Source organism: Muntiacus reevesi, chromosome 21 (assembly GCF_963930625.1).
Source record: "Muntiacus reevesi chromosome 21, mMunRee1.1, whole genome shotgun sequence".
NCBI classification, from domain to species: domain Eukaryota; kingdom Metazoa; phylum Chordata; class Mammalia; order Artiodactyla; family Cervidae; genus Muntiacus; species Muntiacus reevesi.
Window position 1 is genome coordinate 12,657,687 of NC_089269.1, and position 26,106 is coordinate 12,683,792.

The 26,106-nt window shown below is 42.0% G+C and overlaps 1 protein-coding gene across 8 annotated transcripts in view; it reads right to left on the reverse strand.

Moving 5' to 3' along the window:
* The window catches only part of ST3GAL6 (ST3 beta-galactoside alpha-2,3-sialyltransferase 6), an 84,098-nt gene that overhangs the window by 37,198 nt on the left and 20,794 nt on the right, over nt 1-26,106 (reverse strand). For 3 of the 8 annotated variants that reach the window (XM_065913589.1, XM_065913588.1, XM_065913590.1), the window contains exons 2-4: nt 25,053-25,201; nt 8,578-8,746; nt 4,095-4,172 (exon numbers count right to left, since the gene is read on the reverse strand). In XM_065913589.1, the coding sequence (XP_065769661.1) occupies nt 4,095-4,172; nt 8,578-8,666 (167 nt within the window). In that variant the 5' untranslated portion in view covers nt 8,667-8,746; nt 25,053-25,201. The remainder of the gene's footprint in view (nt 1-4,094; nt 4,173-8,577; nt 8,747-25,052; nt 25,202-26,106) is intronic. The other 5 variants (XM_065913594.1, XM_065913596.1, XM_065913592.1 and 2 more) reach the window with 3 other exon arrangements.

The window sequence follows — 26,106 nt, forward strand, 5'->3', positions numbered from 1 at the left end:
CACATGAATCGCAGCACGCCAGGCCTCCCTGTCCATCACAAACTCCCGGAGTGTACTCAAACTCTTGCCCATTGAGTCAGTGATGCCATTCAGCCATCTCGTCCTCTGTCGTCCCCTCCTCCTCCTGTCCCCAATCCCTCCCAGCATCAGCGTCTTTTCCAATGAGTCAGCTCTTTGCATGAGGTGGCCAAAGTACTGGAGTTTCAGCTTCAACATCAGTCCTTCCAATGAACACCCAGGACTCATCTCCTTTAGGATGGACTGGTTGAATCTCCTTGCAGTCCAAGGGACTCTCCAGAGTCTTCTCCAACACCATAGTTCAAAAGCATCAATTTTTCAGCACTCAGCTTTCTTCACAGTCCAACTCTCACATCCATACATGACCACTGGAAAAACCATAGCCTTGACTAGATGGACATTTGTTGGCAAAGTAATGTCTCTGTTTTTTAATATGCTGTCTAGGTTGGTCATAACTTTCTTTCCAAGGAGTAAGCATCTTTTAATTTCCAAGGAGTAAGCATCTTTTAATTTCTTGGCTGCAGTCACCATCTGCAGTGATTTTGGAGTCAAAAAAAAATAAAGTCTGACAATGTTTCCACTGTCTCCCCATCTATTTCCCATGAGGTGATGGGACCAGATGCCATGATCTTAGTTTTCTGAATGTTAAGCTTTAAGCCAACTTTTTCACTCTCCTCTCTCACTTTCACCAAGAGGCTCTTTAGTTCCTCTTCACTTTCTGCCATAAGGGTGGTGTCATCTGCATATCTGAGGGTATTGATATTTCTCCCAGCAATCTTGATTCCAGCTTGTGCTTCTTCCAGCCCAGTGTTTCTCATGAGGTACTCTGCATATAAGTTAAATAAGCAGGGTGACAATATACAGCCTTGATGTACTCCTTTCCCTACTTGGAACCAGTCTGTTGTTCCATGTCCAGTTCTAACTGTTGCTTCCTGACCTGCATACAGGTTTCTCAAGAGGCAGGTCAGGTGGTCTGGTATTCCCATCTCCTTCAGAATTTTCCACAGTTTATTGTGATCCACACAGTCGAAAGCTTTGGTGTAGTCAATAAAGCAGAAATAGATGTTTTTCTGGAACTCTTTTGCTTTTTTGATGATCCAGCGGATGATGGAAATTTGATCTCTGGTTCCTCTGCCTTTTCTAAAACCAGCTTGAACATCTGGAAGTTCTTGGTTCACGTATTGCTGAAGCCTGGCTTGGAGAATTTTGAGCATTACCTTACTAGCGTGTGAGATGAGTGCAATTGTGCGGTAGTTTGAGCATTCTTTGTCATTGCTTTTCCTAGGGATTGGAATGAAAACAGACCTTTCCCAGTCCTGTGGTCACTGCTGAATTTTCCAAATTTGCTGGCATATTGAGTGCAACACTTTCCCAGCATCATCTTTTAGGATTTGAAATAGCTCAACTGGAATTCCATCACCTCCACTAGCTTTCTTCGTAGTGATGCTTTCTAAGGCCCACTTGACTTCACATTCCAGGATGTCTGGCTCTAGGTGAGTGATCACACCATTGTGATTATCTGGGTCGTGAAGATCTTTTTTGTACAGTTCTTCTGTGTATTCTTGCCACCTCTTCTTAATATCTTCTGCTTCTGTTAGGTCCATACCATTTCTGTCCTTTATTGAGCCCATTTTTGCATGAAATGTTCCCTTGGTATCTCTAATTTTCTTGAAGAGATCTCTAGTCTTTCCCAACCTGTTGTTTTTTGTTTGACAACACGTCTGTCTTTTTCAGTAAAAACGACTCTATATCCTGGCTCCTCCCTTCCCTCTTTGGAAGCATTCCTCAGAGCTGTCTGAGAGGCTGCCATCCCAGGCTTCAGTCCTTACTATTTGGGCTCTGCTCTATCGCTCAATCGTATCTGACTCTTTGTGACCCCACAGACTGCAGCCCACCAGGTTCTTCTGTCCATGGATTTTTTTAAGCAAGAATACTGGAGTGGGTTGCCATTTCCTCCTCCAAGGGATCTTTCCGACCCAGGGATTGAACCCACATCTCCTGTGTCTGCTACACCGCAGGTGGATTCTTCACCTGCTGAGCCATAGTAAGGTAATAAGGTTCCCAAGTAAAACATTCTCAACTTTTAGGTTGTGCTTTTTTTTTTTTTAATTCTGTTGACAAGACAAAGAAACTGAAGCTATAAAAAAAGTGAAGTAACTATTATCTGGAGTCACTAACCCATTTGTTTCAGCTTTCAAAGCTGAAACCACACCTAATCTCAACACTAGGGAAAGGTGTCCAGTCCTAGTACATTCACCGATGGTAATACTGCCAGGTTTCCCAGCAGAGCTTCTCCCAAAGGCTACTGACAAAGGATAGCCCTGCCTCCAAGGAATACTATTCACAGGTGTGCAGACTTACACATCTGCTGAGCAGTCTTTCATAAATATTTTAACCCCTTTGGGTTTTCTCAGAAAGGAAATACCTTTCTTCTCTAAAGAGTACCTTGATTCTAGAGAAGCATTCCAAATCTGCTGTCTGCAACCGTTCGTGGCTCATGAAGTCAATTTTGCAAGTCAAGATCAGCTCACTAAAGAGTACCTTGATTCTAGAGAAGCATTCCAAATCTGCTGTCTGCAACCGTTCGTGGCTCATGAAGTCAATTTTGCAAGTCAAGATCAGCTCACTTTTAAAAAGTGAATAGAACAGATTATAGGGTATCTGGAGTAGAAGAGGTAAAAACTGTTTATTTTTTTTTATTATAAATAAACTTAGTACAAACACTAAGTTCCAAGGCAAGATGTACTTCTTACTATGGGTCATGGTAAACAAAAAAATTTTTAACCACTCTTCTAGTCTTGCAATGGTCCTAACTGGACACACACCCATGGATTGACTACAAGCAGCCATGGTACAGCCATAGTTGGACATAAAAATATCTTGTGTTTCTAAAGCATTCCAGAGTTGGCTGATTTTAAATGGATCTGTAGCCTCAAAAGATTAAGAATCAGTCAAGGAAAGGTGCTGAGAAGTGGAATATTTCCTGCCATACCAGTAAATAATGTCTCAGTCATCAGTGATTGTAGCCACCACTGATGGTGAACTGGTAAGCCCTGAGGGAACTCAGGATGTGAAAACATAGGACATTAGCCCCAGATAGCTAAGGTGCATATCAAAGGAATGATTTCAGTGGGCCCAGACTCTTGCGTCTTCCCATACATAGAAAAGCACTAAATTCCTTAACTTGAGATATCTGGGTTTCCTTTAACTAACAATAATCTGTTAACATTCAGAATACCTGCCCTTTATTGCAAAACTTCTATATAACCTAGCTCCCCTACCTTCCCTCCTTGAAGCAGTTCTCTCAGGGTTACTTGAGATGCCGCCTCCTGGACTTGAAGTCCTAAAAATGCCCGCCACACAAAGCATAACTCTCAAGTTTTAGGCTGTGAATATTTTTTCAGTTGGCAGGACAGTACAATGATATAAGGAAAAAAAGACGATGTGAATTTTAGATCCTTAACAGATAAAAATGCTGAAAAGTTTCTATGTGTTTACACAATTGAACATGCCCAGACCTGACTGTCATTTATTTCTGGAAGCATTTTGACCAGCACTCTGTCAAAGCTGTGGTGACAAATGAAAAGAATATTTGTGGATGGAACAGTAAATTCTTTTCAAGTCCTGACAACCATAATCAACAATCAGTTACATCCTATGAAGTTCATTAAAAGTTTGTGAAAGGAAAATTTCTGCTGTACACTTTAACCTAGAGGTAAGGCAGAAGAAACCAGAAAATAAAAAGGGTGGAAAAATAACATGGGAACGAGGGTGGGAAAATCAAACCCCGAAAGGCCAGTGCAGTCTTATGATCAAACACAACCAGACCTCTCTAATCTCACCTGTGTGAAAAGAAAACTGGTCTGACTGAGTTCTTCATTGCCTTTTCTTAAAATATATGCAGAGTTCTGACTAAAAGCACAAAAAGACATAGGACAGTCAAGCTCTTCCTTAAATGCAGGGTATCCATTTTACATTGCTAAGATTTGCACAGAAAGAAAGCAAGCAAGTGTGCAGAACAATGACAAACACATTTTTGAACATCTCGTGGGCCGCGGTTTCTTTTGTATGTTTACCTCAGGAGAGAGGCAAAAGCTGGCTTTGATGAACAAGGCTGGATCTTACTCCTTTGCTTCATGTCCATAGGTGTCACCCTAGGAGACAAAACAAGGGTCCGTCAGAAAGCAGAACTGGGCAGCCAGCCCGAAGGGAAGCAGGCGCCCTGGGAACCCGAGCGGGACCCCCAGGGAGAGGCTTCTCAGACAGGGGATATGGATCCTCACTGCAGCCCCTGAGGTAGGACAGAAACTTCTCCTAGTCCGGGACATGTCTGAGGATTCATGGATATAAAGCAAGAGAGCGTGGAAAAAAGGCTGAGGTGACAAGTGACCCAGAAGGGCCAGAGAGCAGCGACTCAAAGGACCCTTCGAGAAGAATTGGGAAAAAATAAAGAAAGTAGAACTAGGACTCCCACACTATGGAAGCCATGACCTGGCTCATAGTTTAGAAGTTCCTGAATGCCTGAGAAATGCACACGGCTGTCAAGGCCCTCCACGCCACCTGCATGGATACCTATGGGCAGTAAATGCCAGAGAGGCGCTGCCCCAGGCGGGTTCCAGAGCCCCTGCCTGGGACCTGGGGACCCACCGTCTCACTACTTGGCGTCAGAGCGAACTCTCCTCTCTTCTTGGCGCAGGTTAGGTGCCTGTGTGTCTCCTGAAAGGAGCTCTGTCTCCACCATCTGAAAGGGTTTTGTGAAACCAGACAGAGCATGACAATGAAGACAGATGAAGGGGACGGGGCGGCAGGGTCCAGACTCAGCCGGGAAAGAGGAAATCAGCCTCACGTGAGAAACTAGGAATGATCATCAGTGGTATGGAGAATTAACCTAAAAAAGGAAACCAACCAGTTTCCTTCAGTAATCACCAGATTCAAACAGAAAGAACCTAACCCCTTCAGGGACTGACTCAATTTTAAACTTTTTTAGGACAAAATTCTCAGTTAACACTCTAGGTTTCTGTACCACGAGGCTAGTTGAAGAGACTCATCTTTGGTAAATACCTCAAATGGCAAAAACCTCTTGATTTACTTGTAAGGAAGATACATAAATACGGTGGGATATGACACCAAGCCATGAAAATCAAATTATAGTCAGAGGACAAAATAAAGTATAAAATATTACTTGGCTTCCAAGTCTATTAAAATAGAAAACAAACTATTTGAGGGTATTGTGAAGCCAAACTTTGAGTGTTTTTCTTAAAAGACAATTATTCATCTTAAATAGTTAAGGAAGCAAGTTCACAGCTTCTGAGGTAATTTCATGATATTTTCTGTGGAGTAAAGTGTTCGTTTAGGAGTGACATGAGCATGCCTCGAATTCTAATGGCAAAAAAATGTGCTGAATTTGGACCCTTTTCATTGTCTTCTTTATCACTTCCCCTGTGAGCCAGGATATGATTTCTTGGGAATCAGCAATAGAGCCAACTTTGTACTTTCTCTGCTGTTCTTATCTCCCATTACTAAGCATGGAACAGAGGCAGGAAGGTGCAAAGATACAGGGAGAGATGCTGGGAGTAGGAGCCTCACGGGGTGCACGATCAGACTTCTAAGATCTCTGACTCATTGGCGATTGGTGGTTTAGTCACCAAGTCGTGTCCAACTCTTGTGACCCCGTGGACTGTAGCCTGCCAGACTCTTCCATCCATGGGGATTCTCCAGGCAAGAATACTGGAGTGGGTTGCCATTTCCTTCTCTGGGGGATCCTCCCCACCCAGGAATGGAGGCCGGGTTGTCCAAAAACCTCAAAACTTACAGTCAAATGCACGCACCTGGCACTGGATTTCTCCAGCGACCATAAAGAGCATTATAATGATTTGCTAACTTCCTTCCATAAAGAGCACTACAAATGATTTTTCAATCAACCAGTAATGAAATCAAATGCAGAAGCAGCATTTTTTTTTTTTAATTTAGTAAAACAAAACCTAGAAACATGATCCAGCATCTACTATTCAAACACTGGCAAAAAATACTGGACTTATGTCTAAGTGACGACGTTTCTTGTAGTTTATTTGACATCACATAATACGACCCATTCAGAATTTAAAGGTCATTAAAACTCAATTCCTTGCCAAAGGACTGGCAATAGGAAGAAAGGATACCTCGAGTCTATCAGACAGCTGTCCTCCAGGACTACAGTATACATTTACAAGCTCAGTAATCGGGTTTTCCAACCTGCTGTCCACATCACAATTTTTCTGCTCTAGTCGTCTGCAGAAGAGGTTTTTTTTTTTTTTTTTAAAACATTTGTACTAAACAGTAGGCAATTTCTGAGCAGAACTCTGGGAAACTCAAGCAGAGTAATATCAAAAGTATCAGACTTCTGAATTCTGAGTTTTAAAGATATATTTTGAGGAGAAAAAGACAATCTATTTTGATGCTTTCATTTTAGTATTTTTGAATCACCCATCCTCAGTGTTAAAAAAAATTATTTTGTATAACTGAGGATACTTTTGTTTCAAACCATGTTACTTTACATGGTTTGTTGCAAACATTGCAAAATAAAGCAACATGTATATTAACTTTTCTATTTATCTTTATTATAGAAAATATTCTAGAATGTTCTCCATAGACTAGCATAGTTATCAATGGTCTCAAACTCTTGGTGGGAATGATAGTTAAGCAAAGTATAGCTCAAGAATTTGGCAAGTTAGAAAGAGAGAGCCTCTCTCCCCACCCCTATCTAAATGTGAAATTTGGTAAATTAGAATACTTTATAAAAATCAAATTCATATTAATCATCATTATAAGAGGTGTTGTTTTTAACTACATTGAAGACAATCAGGAAAGTTTTTTTCCCTTAATGTTTCTCCCTAGGGTAGCATCATAACAAAAACTTAATGCTAAGAAACATTTTATATGCTATAAAATGTTCAATACACAGTTTAAACTAGATTATCTGTTTCTTATCCCACAATAACTAATCTGTTTTTAGTATCAGCAACATTTGGCAAGTTTATTTTTTAGATATAAACTGTGGTTCATCTGTTCACTGTTTCAAGTAAAAAAAAAAATCATTTCCAGGAGAAAAAGCAGAAAAAGCATCAATTAACAAGAAGGACAAGTGACTTCATTTGTTTTTAGAAAAGAAATGCTTAATTAACTATCCTGTATTTGGACTTATTCAGGTGTTAAGACATTGAGGGAGGTATAAAAGATTAAATGACAACAGCGCTCTTTTTTTAACCTAACAGGCCAGCCTTAACTGTGAACTTGAACCCAAAAAGGACAGTTGTCATAGAGCGACTCAAGGAAATGTCTGGTTGGCATTGATAATACCAGCAATAGTCAAATGGAGAGACATACTTGCATGATCAATTCAGTCTCTAATTCCAGTGAGTTCTTTGCTTTTAGAAGCACCTCTCTTTTTTTTTTAAACACACCACAAGGAAAGTATAGACAGTTGCCTTACATCACATGCTCTGTGACTTATAGAAATCAGTACACTTTCAGATTAGATCATTTTTTTAATCTTTGGATTTGTTTGCTTTAGTTTGAAAAGTTGTCTTGTAATTAATCAACTCTAGCAAAATTTTGTACATGGTAGTATAGCGTTAATTTATCCTGTGACAATGCTGCTCTGAATTTTCTAGCTTTTTAAAAAAACAAAACCTGTTGCTTAGAAGCCATGAACCATTTTACTCTACTTCAACGTGTCAAAATTTCCTTGTTTTAAAAAATGATCATGTGGGTTCACTCAGGAAATTCATGTCCGGAAGCTTGCATTTAAGTTGGCTAGTTGTGATAGATCAGGAACTGCTGTTACTCCTTTTTCAAAGAAATATAAATGATTTTGAAGCTTTCTCAATTGTCACAAGCTCTGCACTTAGTGCAAGGAAATCAAGTCCTGTGTTGTGTTTGTTCCAGTCATTTCTATTCAGGTCACATATTATAGCTAATTTTTATCTGTAATTTGTTTATTCAAACTAAGTAAATACTTTTCAACATAGAAAAGGGAAAAGGATAAAAAGCTTAATATAGGAGTTTTCTCTGTAATAAAGCTACTTGTGCCTCTCCAAATTTTGTATGTGATATTTCAAGTCAAAGTCATTTCAAATTCTGCCTCTATCATTATTCAGCAAATATTTTTAAACAAAGGAAACCATATGTAGTGTCCACATTTATCAACAATCTCTATCCCAGTATTTTAGACTCAAGACTCGAATGGCACTGAGTCTAAGAAGTACTCCATCAATTCAAAAAGATGAATGATATAAATCAGAATCCCAAAGACTGTCAAGACCACTGCTTCACTGAAAAGTAAAAAAAAAAAAAAAAAAAAACACAAACACCGATGTTGCTTACCAGTATTTAAATGGTTATGTGTAATATATAAGATATTAGAATGGTAAAACTCTAATCTATAATGGAAAAGCTAGAAAAGGCTCAAAATGCTACAGGGTTTGTTTGTGCGTTTTGTAGTAGGTCCTTCTAATACCATTTGTGTGTCCATGTGAAAGGCCAGTTGGGGGTTCATTTTTAAGCAGCAAAAGTAAGACTTACCCGTAGTCATTTGTTCTCCACAATATACAATGCAGCACATAATACAGGAAGACGGCACTCAGCAAGACGGCCACAAGGTACCCTCTCATGGCTGGCCCACCTGGAACACAGGGAACGATGCCAAGGGGGAGGCAAGGTCATTCCACAGATGCTCTACACAGCGACCTGCCTACAAGCATCAGCGGATGAAGAAACATGCGAGGGAAGAACAGAAGAAACTGATGTCAGCCTAGCATTTTGGAAACACCCACTAAATTTGCAGAAGGAGAATACTTTTTTCTGTCTCTCACTCTCTTTAATCAACACAACACGATTCATGTCTAGAACAATACTTTCCCTTATTAAAGAAGTAAAAAATTCACTCAGAACAAAATTTTACACATCTATTTAACACTCATTTTTTCAAAAAACACCTATTTTCTCTTTCTCAAGAGAAGTGAATATATACCTTAAGATGTAATAAAAACCTTTTGCTTCATCAGGGCTCAAACTGACTTTTAAATGCTATATAAACTAAAAGTCATTTCCTCACTTGAAAAGACTGGGAAAAAAAACTACTAAAAAATATTTACCATATCCTCAATTTTTACACACTTTTATATGCACCACGTCACAGCATAGGTAAATTTAGCCCCTTTACAAAATAGATTTTTTTTAAAGCCTAAAACATTTTCTTTAGTTTCCACTTCTGCTTCATAGGCAGATATGAACAAGGTCTCACTTCTACATGGAAGTAAATGTGAAAGACAAATTTAGAAATGTCTTTATTTCAGTGCCTCTTCCCATCTCCTACCAGGTTTCTGGTTCACCTAGATTTGAATGTCCCACTCCACTCACTCTTGTCCAAAGTGTGAAAGTGTTCACTCAGTCATGTCCGACTCTGCAATCCCATGGACTACAGCCTGCCAGGCTCCTCTGTCCATGGGATTCTCCAGGCAAGAATATTGGAGTGGGTATGGAAATGGCTATTTCCCTCTAGAGGGAATCTGCCCAGCCCAGGGATCGAACCCAGGTCTCCTACATTGGCAGGTGGATTCTTTACCATCTGAGCCACCAAGGAAGCTAACCTCAATTAGGGTGATGCAGTGTAGAACAGGTGAGTCTAGTTAGATTCTTTTTTTTTTTTTTTGTAATTTTATTGAAATATATTTGATTGGTTAGATTCTTAACGAGCTCACTGCCTTTATGGGTATGATGGACTAAACATAAAAGAAGCTGTTCTTGACAATGTGAGGTCATCATAACAAATGTCATTCATTGTTCTGGGCACAATTAGAGTTGAGACTCTCAGGAGCTCCTGAGGGTGTGGGGCTGTTTGGAAGTGACCCTCCACTGTAGGGATGATCCCACGGAGATTGCTAGGCACGCCCCCCTTGCTGTCAGCTGTTGCTTCTCACTGCAATTAATGCAGCCACCACCCCCACACGCCACTATTATAAATTAATTAGAAGTGAAGGTTGTGTCAGGAGGAAGCAAATGAACGCCTTAAATGAGCAAACTTTAGTTTATCCATACTTCCAATTTAGCAACAAAATCCCCAATCAACACCAGTTGGAAATCAGAAGACAGAAATCATGGCCCAACTCCAGTAATTCCTGGCCTGGGGGTGGGACGGGGCTTAGGTAAATTAATCTCCCTTTTCCAACCCGACTCTTCTCACTTGTTGAGGAGTAAGAACACACACCTACCTCTTTGGACTATTAAGCCCGACTGGCCAAAACGATGGGCGTCTGGCATAACCCAGGACACAAAAGGACGGGCCGAGTAAGTTTGTATATTTTATGGTTGTTTGTTTTCTAAAACTAAAGCCAGCTGTGCGTTTTGTTTCTTACACAGTAAAGTGCATGGGCTTGAGAAAGCCACAGGGAGACTTGGCCCACCCACTGCGCAGCCTGAGCCGTATCCCACTGGACTGAAGGCGGGGCTCAACTGGGCACGGCCATGGCACAGAGGCCGCGTCCTCTGCGGGCAGAGAGGCCAGAGCAAGCAAGGGCACAGACCGTCTCGGGCCCAGGCCTCCCTGCCCACTGTATTCTGTCCTGCTCGCCCCTCTGCAATATATGCCTTGACATATCATGCATTATTTTAGAAATCATCTTAAGTTTTTGGTAAAAAGCAAGAAATAAATTGCATGATCATCCAGTGGGTTAAAAAAAAAAAAGTATGGTTCTGGGTTTCTTGAAAAATAATTGACCAAAAAAAAAAATCCAAGGAATGGAAAGAACTCAGGTTTGGGATGATCAGAGTGAAAGCCCAAGAAAACGAGGCACTGAAGATGGTGGATGCATCACTGACCTAGCTAATTGAGGAAACAAGGACAGCAAGACAGCGAGCCCACAGCCTGACCTTTAGGACACGTGCGGCAGATGCTGGCTCCACCTCTTCCCCTTCCTGCGCGAGACAATAACGTGTGCTCAGGCGTGTCCAACTCTTGGCGGCCCCGTGGACTGTAGCCTGCCAGGCTCCTCTGCCCATGGAATTTTCCAGGCAAGAATACTGGAGTGGGTTGCCATTTCCTCCTCCAGGGTGGTCTTCCAGACCCTGGGATCGAACCCGTGTCTTTTGCGTCTCCCGCATTGGCAGGTGGATTCTTAACCACTCGCGCTACCTGGGAAGCCCATGTGAGAGAAGTGATAATGTTAAACACTTTAGCCAGAGGCCACGAGCCATGCTTCATGCTGACAGGATACAGGGAGCTGGCACGGACTGGCCTTGGCTCATGCCTTGGACTGAACTGGCTCTGGCAAATGTTTTTGTTTTTTTTTCATGCATCACACAAACATGAATGTAGGATAAATATAAAAGACTCCAAAGAACACTGAGGAATTCTTTATATACCCTGCGACTCATCTAAAAATACACTGCAACTAAGCCTTTCTGTTGTACATCTGATGGTCTCAGTTATCAGGGATGTTTAGCAACTAAGTTCTAAAATGCACAAATTAGACTTGGACCAAGAAAGTTGGTTTTTAGATATTACTGATATCAGGCTTAAGACTGTCCTGGAAGGCATTTTACCACGGGCCAAAACAATCATCAAACAATTTGCTTAAATACTCAAATATTTAAGACTCCATCCAAACTAACATCAGTTATGCAAACACCCAACAAGGATGCCACTTACCAGTAACAGGAGTTTTTTACAAAACATATTTAGGGCTTCCCTGGGGGCTGAGTGGTAAAGAACCCTCCTGCCAACGCAGGAGGCATGAGGTTTGATCCCTGATCTGGGAAGGTCCCAGATGCTGCAGAGCAACTAAGCCCATGCGCCACAACTATTGCTGAAGTCCAAGCCAGCCCGCCCTCCACAAGAAAAGAAGCCGCTGCAATCAGAAAGCTGAACACTGCAACAAGAGGGGAGCCCGCACAGCAGTGAAGACCCAGCACAGTCAAATATAATGAAAATCAATCCCCAAAATCTGCATCTAAGGTAAGGCAGTGCATTACAGTCTAAAGGAAGAACTCAGTATTTTCAGTTCAGTTTGCTCACCTGTCCCTCAAAACACATTCCTCGGAAATTTACCTATCACTTTATATTACAAGGAAGTACAAGTAAGTGAGATTGTTGTTTTTGCCTCACCAGTTCGTGGTTTAGCTGAAAACGAAGAAGGGTGAGAAACATTTTTTTCCTTCAAAACATAAAATGAATCTACTGGTGAAGGGTCATTGTGTACAAAATGTAAAATGAATCTACTCGTGAAGGGTCACTGTGTACACCACCTGAGAAAAATTTGGGAAGCTTTGTCACTCTCTCAGGTGTCACGGGCAACTCACAGCACCCACACTCAAGCTGCGAAGCAAACTGGGGCCAGCCAGGATATCCGTGTGATAAGCATGTCGAGTTCTTCTGCTTGCTCACAGGAAAAAACTTGCAGAAATAAATGAAGTCTCTAATTGTGAGTCTATAAAGGAAACAACCATTTTGAAACAACAACTTTGAATCTTTGGCTCAAAGCAACACCAGTTAGGATTTAACACAGAGTGCCTGGTTTACAGGGGAACAAAGCCCTTCAACATAGCTCCAAGAACCAAGATAAGCCTCAACATCCTGACATTAAACAATACATACCAGCTTCTTGGCTGCAGACGCCACTATTAATAAGACCAGGGTCCCTAAAACACCCTTATAATTGAATAAATCAATTATTCACCTAGAGTGTGCGTAGAGTTTCAAAGGAGAGCAGGAATCGCTGGCAGAGATCAAATGCTTATTTCTTCTCAAATTATGATACATAACTGAGTAGATGAATAATCTACATATGCCAGAGGTCTCCCTGGTGGCTCAATGGTAAAGTATCCATCTGCCAATACAGGAGGCTGGGTTTCGATCCCTGGGTTGGGAAGATCCCTTGGAGTAGGAAGCAGCAACCCACTCCAGTATTCTTGCCTGGGAAATCCCATGGACAGAGGAGCCTGGTGGGCTACAGTCCACGGGGTCACAAAGAGTCAGACACGACTGAGCGACTGAGCAGGCAGGTATATTTGGTACATATACCAAAGTGGGCTCAACCCTGGCAACGGGTTCTCCTTCTCTTTAATGATTAAAGTATATATTTTAAGTTCATAAAAAGCTTGTAAGTCTATCACTTAAGACTCAAAACGAGCTTGATAAATGAATGTGCGGGTATCATTTCCTTGATGAAGGAAGGAACTGAAAGTTTCTCGGGGTCAGCGATCGGCCCAACTCACACGGTGTAAGAAACAGAAGCAGGCTAAGTGTGGTCATTGCTTCCCACAGTTCTATTCCTATCTATCAAGACAAAATGCATGAGGGGAGCCCAAAAGAGAACATTCTAACAGACAACTTCCTGAGAGTGCTCCGTTGGTGGGCAGAGTTCCAGAAGTGCAAATTCAGACACAGTGGACGGGAGAGGGCTGCAGGCAGGCTCCCCAACGTGATGTGGCAGGTTCAAGGGTCTGTACCAGCCGACGACTTGTAACACGCACATTCCTCACCCCCTACTACACCGGAGTTTCTGGGGCTTGGGGACATGTATTGAAACAAGCGCCCTCCAGTCTGATTCTTATGCTGACCCAAATTAAAATTGGAGAATCATTGCTCTAGGATTCTCAAGGGAACCATGGAGGAAACTAATAACAAATGTACTGAAATACAGAGAGTATAACAGACGTTACAATGACGACCCCACTAGTTGGCAAGACCCAGGAGAGCAGGACTTGTCCATTATTTTATTTCCATGCATCTAACAAAACATGTTACATAGAAGACGCTATGTAGACAGTCATAGAATGGAGTTCCAGATCTTATAACTAGATGTTCTGTATTAATTTTTTACCCAAAATGCCCAGCACATGGACCAATGCCCAGTGAATAATGGCTTATTAGAATCATTAAGATAAATGTGTATTATACATGTGTCAAGGCCCCTGATAAAATGCTTCTGTATTTTATCTAATCTTTTGTATTATCTAATGTAATCTTCATATCCACCTTGTGAGGCCTATAGCAAACTCGTAATTACCATTTCAGAGATAAGCATACTGAAGCTCAGAGAAACAGTAACTTTCCTGAGCTGATAAACTGCAGAACAGGTCTCAAGCCCATATCTATCAGACCAGAGTCCACACACTGTACTGCTGCTCTCCAGATGTGAGCTTTTACGGATGGGTGCGGGTCTATTCTTCCGATACCAGACTAAGCATTACACAGTGTCTAATCTGTCCATCCTGCCAGCCCCCTAAGCAGTGACAACCCTAGGAACTGGTGAAACGGAGATCAAGTTCATGGTCAAGTGCTGTGCCAAAATAGAACTCTACTACTTACAACCTTCTTCTTCCCTACCCCATTCTTCTGGATTTCAATAAATCCATTATTTTTTTTTCCTCCGAGTGTCCTAGAGCAGTGATTCTCAAACTTCAGTATGTTTAAGATTCAAACTGGAGGGTTCTTATTTCAATGTGCATCCTTGAGCCCCAGAGAACCATAACAGTGTTGCCTATGAAAACTAAACAAAAACCCTGTGGAATGACACTTGAAAATGTCAGATTCTTTTCTGAGACTCTCCTAATGCTTTTTTGAATATACAGGGGCTGGTTTTTTCCAACCACCAGTTAGAAAAAAGCACATTCATCAATAATTCTGGAAACATCATTCTATTCCCTAGGTACAGAAGCCCTGCTGGTATCTCAATGCATCATACGACTTCAGGGAAGAACCACGCTTCCCCACGTGGGTGGACCCAGCCTGTCTGGCTTCTCTCCACCCCGTGCCCTCCAGGTCCAGCTGCAGACACATCCCGCAGCCTGTCTGCAGGCTCAGCCCCACTCCAACCTCTGATTCTGACTCTGGCCCAAAGGACAGGAAGCTTCAGAAGCCTTCAGCAGCAGCTCAACAGTTTGGTCAGGTTCTTACTAATCCCCCGCTGACCTTGAACATGTCATTCACCAGACCTCTGAGTTCCTATTGCCAGGTCTCTGAATTACATCCTAATTTTCCAGGGTCTGCAGTCTTCTCTCTCTCACAACTAACCCAGCAGCCCGGCAACCAAATGTCCAATTTTAAGTAACTAGCATCCTAAACTGTGTCGTCATCCACTCTCGTCCCCTGAAATCCTGTTTCGCCAGTGACCAGTGTCTTGCTCTGCTGAGGCTCTGTCTCCTCTCTCCCCAGCATAGTGATGCTCAACAAAAACACTCAACCACTTGCAATCTTTGTGCAAGTTAGAAAAGGACATCCCTTCCGGCCCCGCAGAACCCTGTGCGGACAGAATTTCAACCACAAGTTTCCTCTCCGCCGCCTGCCCCTGTTACAAGGTTCACCTCCACAATCTTACCAAGCGGCCCTGCTCTGAGGCTGCGTCCGTCCAACCCGGGGAGAGGTCCTTCTCCACTCAGGGCTCCACCAGACCCCAGCTCATGATGACACACACCCAAGACCGTCTCAACTCGGCAACAGATCTTACATCCTGCCTTCCTTCCTCTTTGTGTTTACTGCTTGCTCAGCCTGTGACTCCTCTGCGGTTACGTGTCCCTGGGAGCATGAGCAGCGGCTCTAGCTCTGCGCTCATGTCTAGGTCCGCGACTCCAGCCCCATGGGTCCCCGAAGCCTCCTAGATCGCCATCTCCACAGAGTCCGAGCCTTAAAGGAGACACACAGGACTCGGTAGCGATGGGTGCAAAGGCCTCAGTTCTCTTTAACTCATTTACTGCCCATCTTTCATGTAACGGTCCTTATCATGAATGGCACAGTCCAAATGTGTCCCCTCATTTATACACCAATGAGCTCCACCCTTTGGGGCTGATGATGGTGTAAATAACAGCACACTTCATTAAGTACTTCCCTGGTGCTTCAGATGGTAAAGAATCTGCCTACAATGCAGGAGACCTGGGTTCGATCCCTGGGTCAGGAAGATCCCCCAGAGAAGGAAATGGCTACTCACTCCAGTATTCTTGCCTAGAGAATTCCATGGACAGAAGAGCCTGATGGGTTCCTATAGTCCATGGGGTTGCAAAGAGTCGGACGCGACTAGCACTTCCACTTTTATTAAGTACTTACAAAATGCCAAGCCTTGCACCAAGCTCTTTCCACACACGATGATGAAAGCAGGGATGTCAGCATTCCCACTCAAGAGATCTTTCTATACTTTATGGGAAACTTGTAAATTGTACATTCTGAAAAACTATAATTACTAAATTTTATAACTATAACAGCATGAACTAAATACAATCACTTAACTTTTTAAGCAAGGAACGATAAATATGCATCTATTAAAATATACCTAGAAATAATATAATATGAAAAACTGTTCAATTCACAATTGAACAATTCACAACTAAAGAGATAAATCTTAAGGAATTAGTAATTCTGGTTGATCAGATTTCTACTAGAAGGATCTAAAATCTTTCAACAGGCCATAATTTTAAAATAAAGAATAGTACATATAAAATTAAGTAGTAAGTAACATTATACCACCTTAAAAAGCTAAACTGAAATCTGAAGTTCTGAGCTACTGTTATTTAAAACAGATTAAGGGAGGGTGGAAATCTGATATTACTGAGTAAATAAATAGAAAACAATAATTTCATTTATGCACACTTCCCCCTACAAAAGATTTGTATAGTTTCAACAAATTGGACCAACTGTATACACTTGGCTGATTTCTAAACAGCATGTTGTGCATAGTAGCAGAAGAATATGTATCACTTTCTTTCTCTTCTTCCCCTCAGTTCTTCTGCTATACAATGCTATGCAGCTATTTCCTACATGTGTACACACACCACCTCTTTCAATCTTTCAAGAAAGCCAATGCTTTTCCCAGATTTCGTCCTTAGGATGTATAGACATATCTTTTTACCCAATAAAAGCTAATCCCTCAGTGCCAAAGCAGATGACCAAATCCTGCCCCCTAAACTGGGTATGCTCTCTGCAAAGACTATAAAAAGAAATGACTTATCAGCAGAATTTTGGTGTTTTTTCATAGCATAACAGGACACATCAAAATCATTCAGCTAATAGTACACTATACTAGATGTTAAAAATGAACAAACTGAACCTCCTATTTTCAAGATTTCTCCCTTGAGACTCAGCTTCGTTGAAAATAAACAAAGGAGTTTTTTAAGGGAACTTCTTATGTTCCTACTGTTCATTCATATTTTCTCCCAGAGACCCATTTCTTCTGCCAGAATGGAAATTTTCTCTACTTCTTAGATTAATGCCCCACTGACTAAGTAGACTCTATGAGTAAGAGATACTGTTAACAGGTTAATGATGTGGCCAATTTTTAAGATTAACTGTGTAGAGGGAAAAAATTATAATAAAATCCACCACTTTTAAGTGTACAATTTCAGGAGCTTCGACAAACCTGTAAGGTCGTGTAACAATCACCAAAAACATACTAAACATTTCCATCAAGTGTGAAAGTTCCTCTGTCCCTCTTTGCAGGCAATTCTCTTCCCCCAGTTTCTGGCCCCCAACCCGTTCACCACTGTAGTTTCACTTTCTCTAAAAGGCCATATAAATGGAATCACACAGTCCATATCTTATTTCTGGCTTATGTATATTAGCATAATGCTTTTGAAAAAAATTATCCATGTCATTATTTCTACCAGGAATTCCTTCCTTTTTCTTACTGGGAGGGAAAAAATGTTGCTTGCCATTCCAATAAACAACAGGGTTGCCCACCATCAAACCACCAGCCATTGCAGCCGCTTCCCCCACTCCCTCCACCACCCCTAAACCTCTGACAGCACACCCTGAGATGGACAAAACAGGATATGGGCCCTCGACAGTTAAGATGTCTATCAAAGGAGTGACTTCAATGAGCCCAGACTTTGCATCTTCCCACACACAGAAAAGCACCAAAATTATTAACTCAAGATGTCTCTTTCGTGATTAGCAGTAATTTTCTAATGTTCAACTACGCTTGTTTGTTTGCTTAGCAAAGCAAGCATGAGTTGCCCAGTCACGTCTGACTCTTAGTGACCCCGTGGACTGTAGCCCACCAGGCTCCCCTGTCCACGGAATTCTCCAGGCCAGGTCAGCGATCTTCCTGACCCAGGGATCAAATCTGGGTCTCCTGCACGGCAGGCAGATTCTTTACCATCTGAGCCACCAGGGAAGCCCTTTAATTTAGCAAAAACTCCTCTATATCCTAGCTCCTCCTTACCTCTTTGGAGCAGGTCCTCAGAGCTATCTGAGAGGCTGTCTGTCCAGTTACAGTCCTCAGAAAGGCCACCAAATAAAACACAATTCTCAACTTCTAGGTTGCACACTTTTTAAATTAGTTGACATCGCTAAGTAGTGTTCCATCTTATGTCTATACCATAATCACAGCTTATCAGCTCACCAGTTAACAGACATTTGGTTACTATTATATAAATACAGCTACTCAAATCAAGCAGGACCCCGTGGGGTTCCTGGGCACAGAGGCCTTTCTGTGCCCCCCACCCCTTTCCTCGTTTGTAGGGAATAGCTTCCAGCCTCCATGGTCTTCCCTGAATTTTAAAGAGCAGATTCAAACAGCTGCTGATCAGGGAAGGAAGGGGATGCCGATACAAAGGAGACCCTGAGGCCAGATTAAAGGAGCCAAGGACCTGCACACACCTAGATCCCCATCAGCAACCATACCCTTGGGCCACTGCTATAAAATTTCTCACCAAACCCTTCCAGGAGGGGAGACACAGTTTTTCAGCGCACAAGACTGCCATGTTCCCCTTTGCCTAGCAAAGTAATAAAGCTATTCCTTTCAACTCCACCCAAAGCTCTCTCTGAGATTCACTTTGACACCGGTGCACAGAGACTTCAGCTTTCAGAATCACTACACCGAAAATTCTAATACAAGGATTTGGGTATACACGTGTTATCATGGGTCACATAGTAAATGTATTTTTTAACTTACATGAAGGTTATTACATTTGCTTCAATCTCTCAGTTAAAAGGAAAATCCTCTATCTATAAACAATTTAAATTACTGATGCCACTGAACCATACAAATCGCTGACACGGGTAAGAACGGATTACTCTACGACTACTGAACACTTAATACAGGTGTGTGCTCTGCTTCAGGACAAGGTGAACGGAGCTCCTGGTCTGGTGAGGGCAGTTACAATGTTCCAAAAGGAGTCTGATTACCTGCTGTGGTAAATAGAATGAAACATTTTAGACCCCAGCTCCTCAGAGTGTGGTTCAAAAACCAGCAGGACCCAGTGGGACCCTCTCTGGTATACATCCTTCCTGTGTGCCCCATAGGAAACCTGTATGCAGGTCAGGAAGCAACAGTTAGAACTGAACATGGACCAACAGACTGGTTCCAAATAAGCAAAGGAGTACGTCAAGGCTGTATATTGTCATCTTGCTTATTGAACTTATATACAGAGTACATCATGAGAAACGCTGGGCTGGATGACGCACAAGCTGGAATCAAGATTGCCGGGAGAACATCAATAACCTCAGTTATGCAGATGACACCACCCTTATGGCAGAAAGTGAAGAACTAAGGAGCCTCTTGATGAAAGTGAAAGAGGAGAGTGAAAAAGTTGGCTCAAAGCTCAGCATTCAGAAAACTAAGATCATGGCATCCAGTCTCATCACTTCATGGCAAATAGATGGGGAAACAGTGGCAGACTTTATTTTTGGGGGCTCCAAAATCACTGCAGATGGTGACTGCAGCCATGAAATTAAAAGATGCTTGCTCCTTGGAAGAAAAGTTATGACCAACCTAGACAGCATATTAAAAAGCAGAGACATTACTTTGCCAACGAAGGTTCATCTAGTCAAGGCTATGGTTTTTCCATATTCATTGGAAGGACTGATGTTGAAGTTGAAACTCCAATACTTTGACCACTTGATGTGAAGAACAGACTCATTTGAAAAGACCCTGATGCTGGGAAAGATTGAAGGTGGGAGGAGAAGGGGATGACAGAGTATGAGATGGTTGGATGGCATCACCAACTCAATGGACATGAGTTTGATTAGACTCCAGGAGTTGGTGATGGACAGAGAGGCCTGGCATGCTGCAGTCACGGGGTTGCAAAGAGTCAGACATGACTAAGCAACTAAACTGAACTGAACTGATGCATGTTTGAGTTCTTCTGTAGAAACTACAGCATCCCACCCAAGTCTAAGATGATAACTTCAGGCTCAGCACAAGATTCCTGGAACATACCCTGTTACCTCACCACCAACCAATCAGAACAAAGTCACATACCCTGCATCCCTCATCCCATATTTTGCCATAACAACTTCTCACCCCAAATCACCTGAGAGGTGTCAGGGGTTTTGAGCACAAGCCACCCACTCTCCTGGCTTGGCCCTGCAATAAACCTTTCTCTGCTCCAAAATCTGACATTTAGCTATCTGGCCTCACTGCAGGCTCACAGACCTGCACTGGGTAACAGTCCCAGCATCGCCTCGGAACCTCGTAGAGATGCAGAATCTCAGCTCCACACCTTGATCCACAGAGTCAAACACGCATTTTAACACGATCCCCAGTGATCTGCATGTTTGCAAAGCAACATGTTTGCAAACATGAAGGTCCAAGGAAAAAGGGATTAGATCCCATGGAGAGGATCAGGGCTTCACAAAAAACAGTCAGAAGGAACTGGAAGCTCATTTTAATTTCCATACTACCCCTTTTAAGAGTTCTTTGGGCTTGATCTTTTAAAATTTCCAATCAACAGAATTTTGTCTGAACAAACTCATGGGACTCTCTTTGAAAATAAATGGTTTTGAGAAAAACTTCAGTCAGCATTCCAGGGGATGTTTGCACTCTCTTTGTAAATTCCCAGACATTTTCTTTCCTATATTGTTTATAGCCTCAGAGAAAATATATAGGATTCCTCTCAGATTACCCCTAAGGGACACATACTTCATTCTCCATCACCTTCTTATTTACCTAAAAGGGCCAACTGAATTGCCAAACAATCACAACAACATTTCCAATGATTGCTATTCACAAGTGGGACCCAGGTATTATAGATCTTAGAGCTAGAAAAACTGAAAGAGTTCAGGGCATTCAGACAGAGTAAGGTCCTATGTCACCACATCACAGAAGGAGCAGACAGGATTTAGAAAAAAAGCAAAGACTTGCCAAAAGTGACCTCACTCATCAGTAGCAGAGTCGGCAGCTCAGGAGAACATTTTTATGTGGGTTTTCCTCCAGCCTGACTCCAGGCTCGTCGTGGGTACACAGTAATAACCCTGAAGTCTTCACTTCATTCCAGGCCTCTTCAGTCTCTACAGTTTTCAATCCCTAAAACGCCTGCCTTGGGTGGCACAGGGTCTCACCCCTGTTGCCTGAGCTTCTAACTCCTTCCTCTTCTTGCTCACCACACCTAAATACAGGTGTTCTCAAGCTCTTATCTTCATCCTGTTTTCTAAACCCACGCTCTCATTACTTCTCAAACCACTAGCAATGATCTCCAAGTTATCTTCCCTTAAAACCAGCCCACGTGCTCACTGGCATAAACTCCCCAAAGGCCAGCTCTCATTCTGTCACCTGCCCCACAGGAAAACCTTCAGTGGCATTCCATCGTCTGCCAAATAAACATAAAATCACTTAGCCTGGCATTTAAGAATCTTTAAGTTGGTTCTTCCATCTTCCTTCTCACCTTCATACAATTCAGTCTTCGTAGCAAGCAGCACAATTGGGTGTTAAGGTTGCCTGTGTGGTGATCAGACCCCTGGGTTTGAGTTTCAGTTCCTTGTCTAGTGATATGACCCTAGGAAGTTTCTTAATCTCTTTATACCTCATCTGTAAAATGGGAATAAAGATAGTACCTAATAGAGCTATGTAAGTTGTAAATATAAAGCACTTAGAAAAATGTCTGGCACAGGGTAAGGACTTTCCTAATCTTGTTTTTAATTCTTCTTTTAAAACTAATAAAGTATCAGCTGCTCATACACCAAGACTTCATGAAAAAACTAACTCATAACATCCTGGTAAATATACCACAGAACTCATGACATTGTACAACAAAAGCCAAAAAAAAAAAAAAATTAAGCTTCCATTACTGTATGCTAGCTTTTATTTCTCCACATTCATTAAAACATTTCAAAGTATCTGTATTGGAAAGCCTTACTCATCGGCTTATAAAAGGCATTTAAGATAATAGTAATTCATTAGCAAAACTCAGACCATATTTCTGGCTATAGAAGTCATATCTTTTTATGCTTTTCATAATAAAACTTCTCTGAGCCCTAGTAAAACCAAACAGCCTAGATTTGTAATCAGCATATCAAATATATGTCTTGAAGCAAGAAATGAAATCAAGAGCTTTACAAATAATCTGACTTGGAAAAAAGTTTTCATCTTACACTCTGATTTGGACCCATTACAATGTTGAGGATTCAAATACTATGTTTGAGGCTCAGAAGAAAATGCTGCGGTCAATTAGCAACACCTAACACCTTCATAGTTAGAACTGGACATGGAACAATGGACTGGTTCCAAATAGGAAAAGGAGTATGTGAAGGCTGTATATTGTCACCCTGCTTATTTAACTTATATGCAGAGTACATCATGAGAAACGCTGGGCTGGATGACGCACAAGCTGGAATCAAGATTGCCGGGAAAAATATCAATAACCTCAGATATGCAGATGACACCACCCTTATGACAGAAAGTGAAGACGAACTAAAAAGCCTCTTGATGAAAGTGAAAGAGGAGAGTGAAAAAGTTGGCTTAAAGCTCAACATTCAGAAAACTAAGATCATGGCACCTGGTCCCATCACTTCATGGACAATAGATGGGGAGACAGTGGAAACAGTGTCAGACTTTATTTTTTAGGGCTCCAAAATCACTGCAGATGACGACAGCAGTCATGAAACTAAAAGACGCTTACTCCTTGGAAAGAAAGTTATGACCAACCTAGACAGCATATTAAAAAGCAGAGACATTACTTTGCCAACAAAGGTCCATCTGGTCAAGGTTATGGTTTTTCCAGTGGTCATGCATGGATGTGAGAGCTGGACTGTGAGGAAAGCTGAGTGCTGAAAAATTGATGCTTTTGAACTATGGTGTTGGAGAAGACTCTTGAGAGTCCCTTGGACTGCAAGGACATCCAACCAGTCCATCCTAAAGGAGATCAGTCCTGGGTGTTCATTGGAAGGACTGATGCTGAAGCTGAAACTCCAATACTTTGGCCTCCTGATGCAAAGAGTTGACTCACTGGAAAAGACCCTGATGCTGGGAGGGATCGGGGGCAGGAGGAGAAGGGGACGACAGAGGATGAGATGGCTGGATGGCATCACCGACTCGATGAACATGAGTTTGAGTAAACTCTGGGAGTTGGTGATGGACAGGGAGGCCTGGCGTGCTGCGATTCATGTGGTCACAAAGAGTCGGACATGACTGAGCAACTGAATTAAACTGAACTGAACACCTTCATCCTAACAAGGTAAGGATGAAGAGCTGAATATATGTCAGCCCTAGACTAGGGAATGGAGGAAGAAGAAGAAACAATGCAACAAAGGGCAAGAAAACTAAATGCTTTGGGTATATAACTCTTTTAATCCTCAAAACCACCCCTTAAGAAAGGTCATCCTGTCATACAGATGAAGACACTAAAGCACAGAGAAGTGATAACGTGCCCACAGATGCTCAAGTCGTAAGTGGCAGCACTGGAATTTGAACCCAGGCACACACCAGAATCTCTGCTCTTCACTATCAGGTTATAAAGATTCAAAATATTTCCATCTTCTTGATGGAAGGAGATATATAGATTGACAGGAAAGGCAGTTCCACAAATCACCAAGATGATTACAGCAAGAGCAAGAGCTCTGCAAGCCCAGTGGCTTGGGACACTCAGGATAAGCTTTGAATCCACTCATAATTTTGGTGTGAAGAATGAAGATCTCCAGAGATTCCCAAGGACTAAATCCCCAAACCATTGTCAATGCCCAGACTCCCCAGTACCCATAAAGCACAATGCTGTCAGTCAATAACTGTCCTTCACAATATGATTTGCAAACAAAGTGATGACAAATTTGTGAGATGACTAATAGTTCTCTGACAAATCTCAACATACCAGAAAGGTGATGGATTCCCGGGTAAAACATAGAGCTAATTCCCAGTAGACATTTGAGCTCCAGAGCTTTCTCAGAATAAATTTATAAATTGGTGTATATTTGTACATGGGATTCTAGGAATGTAACGAGAATATATCTACAAACTATATTAAAATACTTCAGTGAATATTATTAATTGTAGGATAAAGGCAGAGAGGGAACTAGAGTTCATTCTAACACAGCTGGTGAACAGCACTTGTGATGCACATAATATTCTAGTTGTAACTTCAGTTTACTTTCTCTTTCACTCTGATGTTGGTTTACAACAGTCCCAAAGAAGGCCATTAAGACTGAGAATAAAAATAATAACTAAATCTTTCATAGTTCAGTTGTGAGATATGCTAGAGAACTGACTCATTTGAAAAGACCCTGATGCTGGGAAAGATTGAAGGCGGGAGGAGAAGGGAACGACAGAGGATGAGTTGGTTGGATGGCATCACCGACTCGATGGACGTGAGTTTGAGTAAACTCCGGGAGTTGGTGATGGGCAGGGAGGCGTGGAGTGCTACAGTCCATGGAGTAGCAAAGGGTCAGACATGACTGAGCTGAACTGAACTATAAGAGTCATTGGTTACATAATAATGTAGTTTCAAAGCCCTCTGGCTACATGTTAAACTAGTGAGAGATAAATTAACAGGTATCTGTATACAGGGAAGGAAAGGGTGTTTAAAGTCACCGGCCAGCAGAAAACTTGTCACCGGTCAGCTTGGCGCCCTGTGCTGACCTGGAGGGGCGGGATGGAGGGTGGGGTGAGAGGGAGGTTCACAAAAGCTACATGTAGACTTACGGCTGGATCACACTGTGACGCAAGCAGAAACTAACCAACATTGTAATGCGATTATATAGCAATAAAGTCAGTTTAACTGTAGGAGAATTGTAACAGAACATTTCAAGTGTTCACACTTCACATCCAAGAAGGCTGAGATGCAGTCCCGGGGCTTCTGCTCACCTACACCGTGAGGAATCTGTTCCCCAGGGGTCCTCCTGTCCTTGAGGGTGCAGAACGTGGTCAGGGCGCCGGAGGCCCGGCAGGCTGCTATACTGTCCGCTAGAAATTATCCAAGGCAAGAGGTTGTGCTGGTGCTTCACTTGCAAGTACTGAAACAAAACACACATTCAGCATGCTTATAAGGATGGCTCGGCAACCCAAGAAAAATCTTAAGGCATTAAAAAGAAAAGTCTTAATGAAAACACTACTTTAGCAAAGTCACTACAGGCCCCTCCCTAAATTCTCCACTGGATGACATGATTACCAAAGACAAAGAAATCCAAGAGCAAAACCAGAAATCCAAGAGCAAAACCTCCCACATGGACTACATGACCGCAGCTCACGACTGGTTATCCACGGGACCCAGCTCGGTCCCCTTGAAAAAAATAACAGATCCAACTCAATGAATCCGGAGCAACCTGGTAATGAAAGAACCATCTGTCTCCTTTTTCAGCTCCTCTCTACACAGACACACAGCTTTATTGTTCAATGCAGAGGTGAGAGGAGGAGCTGCTGGAAAAATCTCTGAAGAGCAAGGGGAGGGAGGGAGACAGAAGGAGGAGGAGAGATCAAGAACAAAAACATCAAGAAGGAAGGGTGGGAGGTTAGTGTGAACAGCCACTGCTTTAACAATGTGTGGTAGGCTACTTTCTCCAAAAAACTTTGGAAGAAAAAAAATCTCAAATTGCTCCTGCTACCATTTTCCTTACACAAGACTAAAACCTCTGATACAGAAACAAATAAAACATAAAACCCCGCATGTTCTATATTTCTTGTGTTAGTAGAAAGTGTTTAAAAATAAAAACTCTTAGGAAACAAATATCATAAACAAAAAACCACCAAAAATGGGGCAAATATTTATTTCAGAACTCATTTATGACTCTAACGTCCTACAATAAAAAAAATGATTATGCTTAATTATGAACATCATAGAGTAACATGAAAAATATTTAGATTCTACCAAATAAAGGAAGTTTTAAAAAGCTGAGTACATTTCCATACGTGAGATGCATGT